This window comes from Trachymyrmex septentrionalis, unplaced genomic scaffold, assembly GCF_001594115.1.
Source record: "Trachymyrmex septentrionalis isolate Tsep2-gDNA-1 unplaced genomic scaffold, Tsep1.0 scaffold19, whole genome shotgun sequence".
NCBI lineage: Eukaryota > Metazoa > Arthropoda > Insecta > Hymenoptera > Formicidae > Trachymyrmex > Trachymyrmex septentrionalis.
The window spans coordinates 4,065,263-4,082,758 of NW_017305071.1; the positions used below are offsets into that span (position 1 = coordinate 4,065,263).

Below are 17,496 nucleotides of genomic sequence, written 5' to 3' on the forward strand. Positions count from 1 at the left end.
TGAAATCTGTATTTATCTAAATTTTTAGATATTTCAGCAAAACTGTTCTTTCCGTGTGATTATTTGAATATATGACTTTCTTCCTTAAGACAATAAAAATCTTTTTGGATGAAGATAATTCTGTGAATTGATAATGGATAATATAAATAATTTCGAAGAATTAACATCTGCTTAATTATTATAACACTTGAATGTAACGGGTAATTTTCTCAAAATTTATTTACATATGAAAATGTGTGTGTATGTGTGTGTGTGTGTAATAGTAAGAATATTATATATTATTATAATTCTTATGAAACTGATTAAGTTAAGGCTTATAAAACCTATTAAGTCACAATATCAATTTAGAATGTGATTTAACACGTGCATTCAACAACTTCGTCTTGAATCACACCTTTTATGAGAGCGCATTCGTCACCTTTTGCACTTCGTTCTTTCGTACAGCGAAACTCGTAGATCACATATCATATTTATGAGGATGTACACCCAAGTGTATTATCCAATAGGAATAATAGACATTCTCTTGGCCGCGGTCGACCTGCGGGGAAAGTAACGATGAGAGACGAAGACGGAAAGAGACAGGTCAAAGAATTTGAGTCACACCTAGAGGACTTTCCCTGCCAGCGCGAAAAAAAATCGCGGAACGCAATGACGAAACGTAGGCCGCGGGAATGTCTCGTGCCTCCTCCGGATCGCCGTATCGAGTAGTACAGGTAACGACAGACTGGCATATAACAATTGATTTGGAACGCGTGTTATGTATGTGTTTGATGTATTTTGCAGCACGCGATGGCGGCAAGCTTAAAAAGTTATTGACAAGTAAAGTTTTGAGGATGTCCGACTCAGGTAGATATAATAGATTCAAATGAGTAATAAAATGAGTTATAGAAAGTTAATTTTGTCAAAAGTTGGGAGCCCAATTTTACACGAGTTTATTTTTTAAAAAATGCTAATCACATTCTTCTTGCTTTCCTTTTTCTCGAAGCGATATCTCACACAGATCAGGCAGAAGAGATTTTGGACAGGTCAAATTTTTTTCAAGCGGAACTGTTTTCTCATATTTAGTATGTAATGGAAAAATTTATCTGTATACAAAAAAGATTACTGTAAATTAAGGCGCTAAAAAAGTTTATCATAATTATTAGAATTATAATCTTACATTTATATGATGTACTTATTAATTTATAGACTTACTTGAAGCTGCGGTTTTAAATTTCTTACATCCTTTATATAGACACGACAAGCTATGGGCGTTACTTGTACATGACAACTTCTTATTATTCCGCTAGTACTTATATTCAGACGTGAACATTTTAGTGTTTTTTTGAAAAACAGCAGATCTTATTTGCATGTGACGTGATGACGTAATAAAATTTTTTGTCAACTACATTTCATGCGCGAATATCTGACGGATGTATAGCAAGTCTTATTACGTTATACTCGATATATCGCGATGTAATCAGATTTTTCGTCGACTCGTGTATTACCTGCTTAACGGGAACTTGCATAATATACTATTTATTGCTCCGATCATGATGTATAAATAGAATAAATTCCTTGTCTGCGGAACGAGCTCAGCTCTCGATTCGTAGCTCGCGACTATTGATAATCGAACTCGAAAAATTCAAGCGGAAAGGTCAACGAGACCTTTCGTTGAAATTGTTTGTAGAACGGTGCGCTTGATAGGTAATATTTCGAAAGAAGAGCATCCTTTATAAAGTTAACTATGTTTATCTCGCTGTACGAAAAGATCGCGTGCCGTGTTAACATTTAACGATGCGTCGTCTTATAGCTCGCTCGCCGAAAGGACGTTGTCCTTTGGAAGTCATTAAGGTAAGAGAAAGGCGAGATTCCTCTCGCGACAGAAATTTCGTAACGATGCACGTTGATTTTTTTTCTCTATTCAACGCCTTTTTTTATGCTTATTATTCTCCGAATTTACGTGCACATTCTCACGTCGTATAAAAAATAGAAACTAAGCTGTCTGTGATATCTGGCAATAGTTCGAAATCGATACGCGTTGCATGATACGTGCAAGAGATTCGAGTGGCGAACATGTATCGTTGATCTTTCACGCGTGCCTAATCGCAGGCCTCGTTGACTGCAATTTCCAAGCTTTTCCGGAAAGGTCGAGGCCGCTGTAGTCGTGCGGCCAACTTGCAAATACCTGCCTTTCTCGACCCCAGTGAGCCTTCCGTAATACGAATTACGTGATTATCCTTCTTACCCCTTATCCTCCTGCTGCGAATAGTTATCGCAATCAATTCGTATGTCTCCGTGAACGTTCACCATTCAATTCTGATTTTATTTGTTCTACTTTTGTTTCATTCTCCATTGTATGCCGATTGAATAGGTAAAACCTTCAAATGTCGAAGATAAAAATGTACAGTATATCGTATACATTTTAAATACATTTTTAAGCAATTATATTTTACTTAAACATTACATCGATTAGGCTTGATATCGAGCAATTTCTCATGTTCTCATAAAAAATCGCTAGTCATGTGTATCAGTAGAAAACAAGAAAATCTTTTGGACAGAGATATCTCTTTGACATTATTGTCTCGTGTATAAATGAATTAAATTTTCCGTACCTTCATACCTTCTTGCATTTAATAACTGGATAACATTATATCAGTTAGAATCTCGATTTATTAACAAATCCAAGTGACGATAGGATATTTTATTTTATTTTCTAATTTATTTTTCGTTATCTAAAGAAATTTTTTGAGAAATAATTCTTGAATTATTTATAAGAATAATAATGATATTTAATATAATATATTAATTCGAATTATAGTAATGATAAAAGAGATAAAAATACAGCTATTTTTATACTCCATCTTTATTTCTTTAAAACAGTAACTTCCATTACTTTTGCTATTCTAACTAGAGCTAGCGATTTTTCTGTCATAGGATAAAAGATTTTTGTTTTCGAGCAATAATTTAATCGCATTCTCAGCGTTAACATATTCAATGAGTTTATACTTCGTCATGGTTTTCACATTTCACTGGGACCTTTTGCCGTTTTATATCCGACGTAACGTCGCGTATTATTACATAATTATCAAGTTTTGTGCCACCGAGTCCGAGTGAAATGTATAAGAGGCGTCTCCCGTTACTTTCGATACTCGGTCGCCCGTTTCTAAACGATTTCACGACTTTTGTTTGATCAAAACATCCGATATGATCGAAATCGGATACTTTCTTTATTAGAGGGAAGGAGAATATCGTTTTTTATTTATATAATAAAATTATAAAATAATAAAATTATAAAACTTTTATATCTTTGTAATTATCAGCCTCCAGGATACTTTATAAAGTGTAGAAACATTGGCGACAAAAATCTCGCGGTTATTATTTACATATTTACATTATTATACAGTTTTGTGACTGTTACATGATCGTTGTAATAACTCCGTGGCGTTATACAACATCGTTGCGTTATTATATGGTCATTTGTTTATATAATTGTAACCAGTACCTGCTTCAATTATATATTTTTATACTCGTATGTACCCATTATATGTACACGTGATACGTGCACGAAAAATATTTTAAGATATCCGACAATTTGTTTTGCTTTCTTTTCAATCCGAATTCTTGGTTCCTCCCCTTGATAATATTTCCGCCATTTTTTTTCAACATGTGCGATGAAACGCGAGATTGTGAGAAAAGACTTTAAAAGGGTCATTAGAGTTGGTCCCTTTCTTTGAATTCTCTCGACAATGCATCGCCAGAAACGAGAAAGGGAGAAATTCATTGCTTAATAAAAAATATCTCCTTGAAGTTTGCCGATCATAGTAATATAATTAAATTGCATATAATTATGTAATATGACGTTATTAAATGTTATTAAATATCGGAATAATATGAGTATTGTGCAATCAGTATTATTAAGCATTACTTCGAGCTTGTGCTTTTCCGCGCGTTAAAGTCTTTTGAATTTTTCAATGTTACAAATTCATTATAGAGACATTCAACATTTAAATTTCTAAAACTTGTGAAACTCTTGAAGATTTTTTATATTAAATATTAAAAGATTCGTAAGTTTAGGAATCTCTCTATATATTAGATATTTTTATTAAATAGCGATTTCAATGCCGACATTGGAAATTTCAATACCTCTATATAATAAATACGGGCTTATATAATATAATTTAAATTGAATATATTGATTTTTTAAAATTCAGGTCAGATTTATTTTTAAATTATTGTTTTAACCTCAGTAATATATATCAATAATCACGAAATAACACGAAATAACGCTGAGATTATTATAATTTGTTTTGCAGAGCTGTGAAAATTAGAACGAGCCATTTGGCATGAATTATGGTGTGTTACGATCTGATAAATTTATAGTTAAACGGCGTAAAAGATCGCTTAGAGAAATGAAAGGATCGTCTGCGGCAATTGGAGAAGAAGGCATGTGTTATGCACGCTCTCTAGAAACGTATAAAAACGAGTTGTGTTCCAATTACGTGCCTATATATCGAGCAATGGGAGCTCGTCGGCCATTTTAATGCCGCCGCAGGACCAAATGTATGCGATCTATTCCGTGACGACACATTTCTTCGTAAATCAATCACGCTCCAATTCTTCGGAGCGAAATAATCTCTTCTCTGATCGTTGGCGCACATCCCTCCGTCCTCCTTCCCGTTCGCCACTTTTTTCGACTCCACTCTCCTTGTCCTTTGGAGAACATGAGAGAACGCGTGCTGCAATCTGGTGATTTCAATATAAAGCATTTGAGTTGTGCGAATCTTGTGCGAATTGTGTTTACCGTCCACAGAAATTTCTTATAAAAATAATTTCTTTTCTTTTTTCTAATTTCTTCATTAATGATTACTAAAATTCAGTTTTCTATTAAAATTAGCTTCTCAGGTTTAGAAATTATTTTTTTATTTACTTATATGTTTAATTACGGACTATATATAAGAGAAATTGGAATTAAAATATAAAAAGTATACGTTGGATAGAGGTTTCATTTACATTGATTTACAAATTTGAAAACTTCTGCTTTCTTCATAGAATGATACATTAAGGGAATGAATGCAAAACTTGAGTAGGATATTGAACATCATTATCTACTTGCTTATTCATTTCATTTTAAGCCTTTTCATTATTGTTCTCGAGAAATTGTTTTCAAATTTGCTTATTAGTAATTCTTTAACTATTGTTTGAAGTTTTAATTAAATACTACCGTGTATTGTGGAAATGAGAAATAATTAACATGGTGATTTAATAAACATATTTCTTTAATGTGTTTTTTATCTTCGATGTGAGTTCCTAGTGCAAAGTGGGAGGTGTACTGGAGGGCTCACTGAAATAGAAAAAAAATATATTAGTCCAAATTAATGAAATATTCGTATTAATATTTATGTAGTATAGTATCTACTTTTTTAAATAAATTCGAATATGTATTAAAGAAACGGAGGAAAAAAAAGAACCTTACCATATTGCAACGTTGAAAGGCATACAAGAGTCCGATGGTTTATCATACGAGTGTCCCGGTAGACATTCTATCACTTCAGGTTGGTTGCGCCTACAAACTATCACCTTAGTACAAAAGTCATTAAGTTTGTATATATCGCCATCATGACACGGAGTTATCTTCAGTTCTGATGGTAGATTTGCTTGGAGTAGGGTCCACGGATTTGTCAAACTGGAAGTTTCTATTACGTCATGTATGGGCTGCTCACTTAATGTTGGATTATCAGTTGATATTTCTTGTTTGTGTATCTCTCCGTCGCTCTCTAGTAGAGTTTCGTTAGGTTTCGCTAGGTTTCGCGGATGCCAAGAATCAGACTTCGCTTGATTCAGCCAAGGATTCCCGGAATACGGAGGCGGTGGTGGATAAGGTTGATAACTTGGTGGTTTAGGGGGATATGTTGATGGTTGTGGCGCATAAGTCGGAGGTTGCGGAGAATAGGTCGGTGGTTGAGGCTGATAAGTTGGTGGTTGAGGCTGATAAGTCGGTGGTTGAGGCTGATAGGTCGGTGGTTGCGGTTGGTAAGTCGGCAGTTGAGGCTGGTAAGTTGGTGGTTGAGGCTGGTAAGTCGGTGGTTGTGGCTGGTAAGTTGGTGGTTGAGGTGGATAAGTCGGCTGAGGAGGTGGCTTAGGAGAAGCAGTGGGCGGCTTGGTAGGAGCATAGGTAGAAGACGGCGGGGATTGAGTTGGCAGTTGTGTAGGCTTCAATGGTTTCGGCGTGGCTGTGCCTTTGCAGTCCACGTTGCGTTGATAGTCACAAACATTCAGTATCTAAAATAGGAAATCCTAACTGATACTATTGTATATGTAGAGACATTAGTATACAGGGTGTTAAAAAACTATTTAGCATTTATACGATAGATAGTACGCATTATACTGAGTAAAAAAGCCACAGACAGCGCTTCAAGGTAAAACATTGAAAAAGTAAAATATGGAAAAAATACAAATTTTTAATTTTTTAAATAAAATTTTGGAACAAAATTATTGCAGAGATTAAACTAAAATACAAACTTAAAAAAAAGCCTCTATCTTTTCTCCTTAAAATGTATTATTGTAAACTTTTGTATAATTTTTTGCACCGAAATATTTAATTTTTTATGGAATACGAAAAATCACAAGTGTTTTTAATCTTATTAACGATAGAGAGTATATAAAATATATTAAAATTAAAATTTAGAAATAATGGAGTAAGTAGGTATAGAAAGCAATATTTTGCGAGATGTATTTTAAGCATATTGCTACGTCATTGTGTATTTTAAAATCGGCGAGCGTTTCCGCCGCGTCCTTTTAGAATAAATCCTTACATCACTGTAGACCAGATTGAGAGGACAATTGAATTTGTTAGGTTTGCCCGCGACACACACGTAGAATTCTGAACAGTTGGTCGAGCTTCTGTAACGTCCGTTCGAATCCGGACATAGATTTGATCCCGCCGGCAATGGTGGCTCTGCCAAATAATATATAACATATAATTATATATTATTTCTTTGCTCTCCTTATCCGTATTTTTCAGATTATGAAAAATCTAAAGAGATACACTGAAAAAAAAGATTGCTTGCTACAATAACTTAGATAGTAAAATATGACATAGCATTTTTATATGGCAGCAATCAGATTTTGGTTGTAGCAATCATATAAAATCTTTAGTTGCGTTAGCTTATCCGCAATGTCAATATATGATTTCGATAGGCTAACGCAATTAAAAATTTTATATGGCTACAACCAAAATCTGATTGCTGCAGTCATATAAAAATGCTACGCTATATTTTACTATCTAAACCAATCTTTCTTTTCAGTGTAAATTTTTTATTTTTTAAATCATTGATTATTTATCACTACAGATAATAATTTAAATGTGATATCGATATTCTTTTTCCGCTTCTTTACTTCTTTCATCAGTTTTCTCAAATAAATCTATTTTAAACTTTGTTTAACGAAATTTATGCGATTAGAGAACAGTCGAATTAATCATTCCTATTACTATCGAAAACTGTGAGTGAACGATTCGCGCCGCGTAATTATCGATCACACTCACTTGGCGTAGCGGGCGGTCGATCACCGCAGTTGACGTTGAACGCAAAGTCGCAGTAACCGGCGACGTCATTGAAAAGTAGCCCAGCCGGACAGGTTTGCTCGATCACCACATCATCCCAGCAATTTAGATAGTTGGCGCAGTTTTTCGAGCTTGGATACTGGCCTCTCGGTCCTAGGCAGCCCGGCGGAGGTTGGTACGGTGGTGGTGCCGGTTCCACCGGTGGTGAAATGGGATTCGGAAGCTCATTCGTGTCACCCGGATTGTGCGGAAGTCCTGGATACTGTCTGGCACTAAGAATGATTCTATTTTCCGTGTCATTTTTCCAGATCCCCGCACGAACATTCAGTTTGTGGCTGTCGAAGTTATTCCATAAGTTTTTTAGTTCTGCAATTCAATGGTGATTGTTCTAATCCATAAGAGTGTCATCGCCGAAGATAACGATGATTTAATATTATATCAGCTCATATGCGATTACGGTTAAGAATTGGTAATTAATGATGAATAACTAATAATAGCAGTCATAGTTTTGTTTAACCCTTTAGCTACAATCATATTCTTATTTCTTCTGTCTACAATCTAGATCTTTTTTGTTTTATCCAATCCAATTTTTTATTGTTCTAGATTTTCAAGAAAAATGTAAAAAAGTTCAAGATTTTTATTATATTATCAAATAGGTTTTTTAATTATTTTAGTAAGGAAAATCGGACTCCGCCTTCGTTTATTTTGAAAAATTTAAAAAATGAATTTTCGTTTATGTTAAAAAAGACTCAGATTGCAAATAAAGCGTTAAAGAATAGTAGAAAAATGACAAAGCGATTAATTTGATAAATAATAAACAATGCTGGAAATATTATTTTACGCATTAACTTATAAAAGCAATAGTGATTCTAAATTTGATAGAATTAAGAAAACAGATCATTTATATCTATATAATTATTATAATTAATGTTAGAAGATAATTGGTAATGTATAATATAAATTATGTAAATTATATTTATTTTTTTTATAAGTATAATTTACATAATTTATAAAAATTATAAGAAGCTTTCTAATTAATTATGTAATTGAAACGAAAAATATAGGTAATATAATATATTAAATAGAATATATAAAAAAACGATTTAAAGATTGAAAAAATTAGAACACCCTTTAAATATTTTTATATCTTTTGGTTTTTGTATTATAATTTAATAGTAAGTGAATTTACATATATGATGTATATGTGTTATTGTCAGCTTATTTTTGTAATGTTTTGTAATTGTTATCAGTTCCATAAAGGAACCTTTCGCATAACTTTTGAATCGCAATCCTGACACTGACCTTCAGTTTGTTCAGCGAAGGCGAACTGTCTATCATCAAGCGACGCCGTTGTTGTCGTCCTAAGTCTGTCTCTTCTAGCCGCACCGACGAATCCCAGAGCAAGGACCACAAAAACCAATATCACGCTCACTCTCATCTTCTCCTTGATAAATTTTTAGTTTTCTTTTCTTTGTTTTTCTCTTCTTCACCGATGACAGGGATAAGCGTCCTTTACCAGAGCGGAAATCGCTCTTCTTAAAGACTATCTCGTCGAAACAATTTTTGCGGGTGATCTGAACTGGTTGACAATCGATACCGATAATCCTTGAAGTGGCGCGAATCCAGACGTACGGTGTCCTGATGCTGGATGGGCTGGACCTGATCGCTTCCAGAGCCTTACATAGGGCGGCCCCCACCGCTGTTCCTTGTAGGGTCTGCAGGACCTCAATTACGCGGCGGTGCGCCGCGTAGGACCCTCTTCTTGTTGCGCAGGAAGTGCTCGCAACCGTTGCTTTCGCACCGATTCGTTCATCCTCCTCTTCTTCTTTTTCTCGAGAGAATCTCCCTCCTCTACTTCTTACTCAAGGTTTCGAAGACTCCCCATTGGACGAGATTTAGGATGCACCCGAAGGATGTGTGCGCGTTCATGGTGATCATTCGTTCTGTCCCAGCTGTTATCTTTTTCTGTTTTTTGCCGAATTTCAAGGGGTTGTAGGCGTTGAATATTATAGCGTTACTGGACGAATTTAGGACTTTAACCCTTTCGTGTCGTGTATTAAATTCATTAAAAGTACATTTCAAAGACTCAACAAGGTTTTTTGAAACTTTCATTTTGGGGAACATATTGGTGAATTCAACAAAGTTATTATAAATTAAGGACAGCCTTTAATTCAGGTAATGGTTCTAAAAAAGATACAAAAGAACATATTAATATGAAACTTTTTGAAACTTTATTTGTACAAAATAGATACTTAAAAATTTATTTTTTCGTGTCCATATAAAATCATACAAAAAAACAAATACGCGGTGATACGCAAGTCTTATGAAAAAATTTCTTTTTGACATCATTCCGTTAGTTCCAATAACCTGAAACCAAAAAATCAAAGAAATTATTAAATTGTAAGAGTTACATTATTATTGGAATTAAAATATAAGAAAAAAATTGAAAATTGTTGAAACAGTAATGTTTTGAAAAATGATATTGATTTTCACCTATAAATTTGTCGTTTTTTTTTATATAATAAAATGGAATAATCTTAAATTAAATTTCGTTGTTCGAAATAAATAATAAAAGAACATGTATTAAATGAACACGCAAAAATTCAAGTCGATTGGACGCTTAGTTCCCGAGATATTAGTATATCAACGCGGTTGAAAAATATTATTCTGAGAAAATTTTATTATCATTTCTGACTAGGTCTGTGGAATATTTTAGTAAACAATAAATAACTCAGTTATTATACACATTATTTCTGTGAACGGCTTTGGTAATATATTTTCAAGACTGTCAACTTTCCGAAAATGCAATAAAAAAAAATTGATTTTTTTAACTCGATAAACTAGAATAACCCCTTAAGCAAAATTAAAAGTTTTATTGACAATTTTAGAGTCTCTTCTTGTCGACTTTAAGTGGCAAATTAATCTATTTTACTCAGGGCGCGGTATATTTCAGGATTACATTTGCCATGAAATAGTTATATCTTATTTACATTAAATTTACATATATTTTTTTTTATGTAGACAATAAGAGCGATGTAAAATATGTAAATGGTTATAAATTATTAATACGATATAAAAAGATTTAATTACATTTTATGACGTTTAATATATATTTAATATTGATAAATAAAATATATAAGCTAGATAGAAGCTTTAGTACAGTCCAGTGCAATGATAAAGAACATAAATTTCGATGACCCATAGATTGTTTGCATGAATAATACGTAAAACATAGTTTATACAATTAATATTGTCACGTAGAAATGCAGATTATGATATTTTATGCACTGTTTTATTTAAACGCAGAACTAGTACTAACAGATCGGAAGCTTTAAGCGCAAGCTTGAGTTGTTTTGCATTTCTGATCTATTCGGTTTTCTAGAACACTTTGCGATATAATGTTCCATTAATAAGTTATACGTTATCAAGAAGAATTATTTCACATGATTCAGCGAACACTTTTTTAAAACTTATTATTTTTTGAAAAATAGTATCTGACTTAAATATTATACTTTTTCTATTTTGTAAAATAAAGATGATGAAAGAATTATATACGCAATAAATTAAAATAGGTTTTATAAGCATTATTTTTTTTTTAATAGTTCACTACTGGAGTATTGATTTACACCACAAATCGAGAAACCGTAATGCATATTCGCGAATTTCGTGATGACATCGACCGTTTAGGGAGCTTTCTGTGTGACTAAGACTGTGTTCTATAACTCAGGAAAATGAAGAAAAAATTCCACACCTGCGGGAAGAGACGAAAGGAGAAGAAGGACCCGGGCATTGGTATGCAAAGGTAGACGCACTCTCAAGAGGACTCGTTACGCATTCGTTACTCGAAAGTGTTTCGCGAGTGGGTCCTGTATTGGAGGCTGCGAGAGCGCGGCTTGCGCCGTATGTAGGAGGCTTCATCGTTCTCCAGGGAAGGCTCATCGTCCTTTTTATTATCCTTCAGATAAGAGATTCGGTGTTTCGGCAATAAGGAAGAATCCGGTCGATGCGAACAAAAAAAGAAAAGGGAGAGAACGACTCTGCCCGACGTAATCCCGGAATCTGTCGAGTTTTCGGTTCCCCCTGCCTTCGAATTTCGCGTTGTAATCTTGAATCACCCAGGATGACCTCGCCATTGCATTCTTTAACGTGTCCTCGGGTGACGTGTCGTCGGCAAAATCTGCGATACTTAAGGACACGCGTAATCTTGCATACATAATATCGGGACTTTTTGCAGATGAGGAAAAAGAAAACAAAATTTTAATCTGATTTGATGGAAATTTAATCATCTTATGTATGCTATAAGTAGAATAATATTTATTACTAGACAGACAGTTATAAATACCATCTATCTTATATACTTTATAATTGGATAATAATTTAATTTTTAATTTAAAATTAAACATTTCAAATTTTTTACTTTTAAAGATTTTATAGAGAAAATTAATGTTTTTTAAATTTATATAATATATTCTCGAATAAATAAATTTATGTTTTGTGCATTTAACATTAATTTCTATTGTCTTTTTATATATTTTACTTAACACATTTTAACTTTATATTTAAATTACTATACAATAATTTATAAATGGAATATTTAAACTAGCAAAAAGCTTGAATGTTTTTAATTTATAATTTATTATGCATACGTTGCAACCATTTATAATTTAAATATATAGGGTTTATAAAATAAATGGAACATTAATAAAAATTTAATAGGATTTCTCGCTGATAACTGCTCGCGAATAGAGACATGTCATTTTACGATCAAAGTCACGAGAGTGTGACATCCAAGATAATCCCCGTCTAATCCTAGCAGTTAACATGTATATCGCGCGTTCGACAAAGCCATCGTTTCTTCGTCATCATCATTCGCGTTCGCTCGAGTCCTTGTCGTTGATTTTAACTCGAGCGGCGAATCGCTTAGACCTTAGACCGCAGCCCGAGAAACTACAGGGGGATCTAGGATGGAATGCCGACAGGAGAGAGAAACGAGACGGGAATTCCGCTTGCTAGACCGCGAGATCAGCTCAGGGAGAATGGTTAGCTCTAACCCTTAGATGCATAGAAAGTGCAATGAATGAGAAATGAGTCATAAACTGCAAAACAAAACGAGCATAAATTCTAGAAACGCACTCTTGCATCTCTACTGTTTAATTATAATCCTTAATCTTGCCAAAAAATAGATTTTGCTGCTAAACTTAAATATAAATATATATACTTTTTAGTAATTTTTGATATTTGAATAAAATTCAAATTTCTCTCAAAATTTAATATTGTTAGTTTTTAATTATAATAATTTGAAAGATTACGAATTTATCTTTTACATATTTTCAATACTTCTTAAAACTTTGAATGACATTAAATTCCGTATTGTCATTATATTTTAAAAAATATGATTTAGTTTGTCTGGCAAATAGGATTGTAAAATTATTTTATTTGCAGTTTACATTCTATGACTATTTAATAAATAAAAATGTTTAGGCTTTGATTAAATCGAATATAATAAAAATGCCAATAAGAAAAACATAACATTTTACATTTTAAATATGTAACATGTTCTATTTTTTTTATTTATATCTTTAGACAATAAATATTATGTACACACACATACATCCAATGTTGACATCCAATTGACATTTTTATCACATTTCATTTTATTTAAATACAATATTAATTTATTGTCGTAATTAGTTCTGATTAAGGAATATTGATTCCGATATTTTTTTCTTCAGTGATATCAAACGTTGAATATTAAAGACGCTTTATTTTGATGGATCTGAAAATTATTTTCGCTCTTATCGTATATTATCGATAGTGCTACAATGTTTTCATGTGCTGAATTGAATACCAAATCGCATAATAAATTCAAAGTGGCTTACACGGCACGCCACTTAAGTCCAAATACGAGAGCGATATCTCTGTCAAGAGCAATATCTTAGCGAGGCTTCCTTTGCGTTGAATCTTCATAAGTATTGATAATAAAAACAGTACGATAGATTTCTCAACTTATCCAGATTTCTCTTTTTAAGATTTCTATTTAATTAAGTTAAGCATGTTAAAGATTATCATTTTTCATTTTAAATATTTAAATTTTTATCTTTATATAAATATTTACAATTGAAAAACTTTTAATTATACGTTATCTAAATATATAGTATTATTATTTCTAATATTGCGTCTAATTTTTACTTATTTTATATATTTTGAATCATTTTTGTAAAATTTTTATTATTGAAAGCAGACAACAACAATTTAATACTTTGTTCGTGTGTATGTTGTGGCTTATTTAAGATTATTTAAGAAGAAAATATAAATTAATGTTTGGAGACTATATCATATATTTAACGACAAAATCGCGAGGTGTTTCGATCTTCTCGTCGAGACATAAGTTTTCGATGTGTTCGGCACAGTAGGGAGCAAATAAATTCAAACCTTCTAGAAGCAAAATGATTTTATGGCTGCGTAGAAGAAAATCTGGCGAACACGCCTAGCTTGGAGAACGCTGGGAATATTATTCCTTGTCGTCTATAATAGATGGGTTTTGAGAGGCTTTTATCTACAATAACGATTTTAATTTGTTATTAATACAATTTTTATTAAACAAAGGATATGCGTGGTATATTTTAATTAATATAATATTAAGGCTAAATCTGTTATAAAACATTTATTTTTTTGTCTTTAAATTTTTACTGTAACAAATGTACGTTCCAAGAAATTTTCGACGCCTCAGCATTTCCTTAAAAGCAGGAAAGAAACGGATTTTGCTTACGTCTTTGAATTGAATTAAAGCTTTGTCGCGCGGTGCATGCGTTTCGTTTGTGCAATGGAACTTGAAAAACAGGTTTGAGAAACGTTGTGTTTTAAGGCAGGAACCATCCGAAGCGATGTTAAAAATGCAGACGTCGCTCGTTAATACCGTAATGCTCATTCGGTATTCATTTTAGGCATATCGGTACGTCGGTCGTGGTGCAGGTTAAAGTGCACGCGCATTGAAGAATAAGTTTGACGTAGGTGATCTTTTCGTTACTCTTACGTGTTCATTATTTAATGCTGAATGATAGAACGATATTCGGAGAGTTATAAGCATTCAGCGCAATCGCCCGTGTGCGATAACTTCTTTCAATGATGTTATTATTGTATTATCAAAAACACAATACTGATTACTTTCACATTACTTTTATGGACTTCTTGACAGTAATAATGAAGAGCAAAAGTCTCGCGTAATTATCATTTAATTTTAAATCTTGCTCGAAACAAATCTTCTTAGCCTCCATAAGATGTTAAAATAGAGTTATATAATTATAAATTATCGAAAGTATTATATCTTTTACTTAAATTACTTAAAATATTAAAAATCAACATGGATATCTTATCTGAACTCTGTATAATAAAATTTTTTTTCTATACAATTTATATAAAGATAATTGAAAAAATATTTATGAAAATTGTGATATATTTTTACTTTATTTCAACTGACAAGTAAATTTTCTTGAAAAAATATTAGTTTGAAATATTGCAAACATAGCAGTTGAGGGGTTGATGTCAAGCTTTGATGCGGGGATCGAAATGAGAGAAAAACGGATATAACCTGGAAAGGTCGTTCATTCTTTTACTCATTTGCGTTCACTTTTTTTTATGATTAATGTCGGGGTACAATGACGTCAAAATTCGTTCGGAGTCTAAAACGGAGAGTCGAGTTTGCATAAATAACACGCGCGGTCAAAAACGAGCAGCAGATTGCAGAATCGATAAGCATCGTCTATGGGTGGATGTAAGCGATAAATTCGCGCGCTTCACATTATTTTTATATGAGATGTATACAGAGTTGCTCAAAAATTATTATATTTCGCATATAAAGCTAACTAAAAAAGGCTAATTTATATACTTTTATATATACGTAACTTAATACATAAGCTCATTATTAAATATAAAGTACAATAAAAAATTATTGAATTACTTATTACGAACGTGTGAAAATTAATGTAAATAATTTATTAATTTTTTGTATTTTAAGTATGTATATTACATACACAAATTATTATTTTTAAATCACGTAGTAAATTTTTCTCTTTCAGCAGATGTTTCAGCTTCAACTTTTAAGCTTTATTTTTAGCTTACCAGTGTTGCCTTTGAGACGCCTTATACAGACTCTTTATGCAGGTCTCAGAAGACCTTTTATTTCGCGTTTAGATAGATTTGCACCTTATGAGCGGCTGTCTTGTAAGAAAAAAATGGTCTTTTTAATCGTGACGTATGGACTATCTCCTTATGGTTTAAGATAATATACGATAAAATGTCAATGTGACTTTTGTCAGTAATGCACACATAGAATATTCTCTTTTTCTCATCTTAGCACTTCTACATCACCGCAGCTCAAGTAGCTCACTGACAAATGTTTACGCTTTTTACTAACTTTATTATTACTTTCTGCATTCACAAACGAGAACGTTTAATATTTTTGACATGATTAATTATCATATTTTTTTCTGAGCAATACTTTTATTCCTATAGAGACGATTTGACAAGTTTGCAGAAATTTTTAGTCGGCGATGTACACAAATGCGATAATAAAATTTATAATCTAAAACGTTACAAAAATAAATAAAGATACAATAATATTTACTAGAAGTATTTCAAAAAAATAATAAAAATGAATAATTTTTAAACAATTGATTTTTTGTTAATCAAAAATCGACACTATATATATATATAAATCTTTAATTTACTTTTAAAATTAAATTATGGCAATTGAGAATATATAATATACGACAAATCATTTTAGAATGATGAATGTCTCACGAAATTTCCGATATAGGATTTCCGCGGGCGTTTGTTGGCCAAGTGTCTTAATGATGAGAATTATTTTGGGGAAGAGACTATTGAAGGAAAAAAACGAGAAGGCGAGAGGGAGGCGGAACGATGATAAAACAATTAAAAGGACCCAAAGAACGACCAGGCCGCGAGAGGGTTCGTCCAACAAAAAAGGATAATACAATAAAGAAAATAAAGGGGCAGAAGAACACGGTGGACTCGAACGCGCATCCAAGGACCAGAGGTCCTTGCTCTCCGGGTCATAGCGGTCCACAGACTCCTTGCAACACTTTCCTCAGGTCTCTCTCAGAGGCTCTCATGCCTGGCCTATTCCTGGCAGGCCTATCAATATCGACATGGCTATATCGGGTTTACAATAGACGAGGGAGAATTCTTATAACAGATATCATTTTATTGTAGATATGCGATAGAATATGATAATACTTGTATGGAAGACGATTGATGGCTAGTAGTTGAATTGAGATACTTATCGCACCGAAGCTATCTATAACTGAAAGCAATGATGGATTATGTTACATGTCCCAATTTATATTTTTGTATTTATAAATATTTGTTAGGATTTTTATATTTATCTTAATATTTATCTTTATAATACTCTCTAAACTTTACTTTTACTTATTATTTAAGAATTTAAATAACATCATCTTCGAGAGATCATTTAAATTTTTACTCTTTATTTTGATGTGCGACTTCCGTTTACTTTACAAGAAACGTTAAAAGCAGCCATAACGTAATTTACCAGAAAGTAATGTTGTCGTGACATTTTATCTAATTTACATAATCATTGATATCATACATCAAGTGTCGTAGTGAAAGACTTGACTTCGCCTCTATGAGAGGTGTTAGAAAACACGAGACATTTCCTTGTTAATTACTTTCTCGCCGGGACACTTACAATCTCAACATTTTACGTGATTGCACGCGCCACGCGGCGCGTTTCGTAATTTCACATGGTGACAGGTGTTCGCGGTTTTCAACAAGGTTCTGATTCTTGCAACACCGACGTGACATGTAGGGTATATAGAATCTTAATTCAATGCTTGAGTAAAATAAATAATAATAATAATAACAATAATATAATTCTCATTAATATAAAATAAATTATTTTTATAATAAAAAAT

General features: G+C 32.6%; 3 protein-coding genes across 3 annotated transcripts in view; 1 reads left to right on the forward strand and 2 right to left on the reverse strand.

The window, feature by feature from the left end:
* LOC108746732 overlaps positions 1-1,534 on the reverse strand; it is a 2,712-nt gene extending 1,178 nt beyond the window's left edge. The window contains exons 1-2 of the mRNA XM_018483664.1: positions 1,488-1,534; positions 1,195-1,291 (exon numbers count right to left, since the gene is read on the reverse strand). Of these exons, the coding sequence (XP_018339166.1) occupies positions 1,195-1,291; positions 1,488-1,534 (144 nt within the window). The remainder of the gene's footprint in view (positions 1-1,194; positions 1,292-1,487) is intronic.
* Positions 1,535-1,589: 55 nt separating this feature from the next.
* LOC108746849 lies at positions 1,590-11,790 on the forward strand. The gene is made up of 2 exons (XM_018483871.1): positions 1,590-1,833; positions 11,271-11,790. Exons 1-2 carry the CDS (start codon positions 1,777-1,779, stop codon positions 11,529-11,531), a joined length of 318 nt encoding a protein of 105 aa, XP_018339373.1. The 5' UTR covers positions 1,590-1,776; the 3' UTR covers positions 11,532-11,790.
* On the reverse strand, positions 5,254-9,317 carry LOC108746843 (extensin-like). The gene is made up of 5 exons (XM_018483864.1): positions 8,846-9,317; positions 7,526-7,909; positions 6,795-6,937; positions 5,456-6,261; positions 5,254-5,323 (listed from the first exon to the last, which is right to left on the reverse strand). Exons 1-5 carry the CDS (start codon positions 8,979-8,981, stop codon positions 5,290-5,292), a joined length of 1,503 nt encoding a protein of 500 aa, XP_018339366.1. The 5' UTR covers positions 8,982-9,317; the 3' UTR covers positions 5,254-5,289.
* Positions 11,791-17,496: the final 5,706 nt, after the last annotated feature.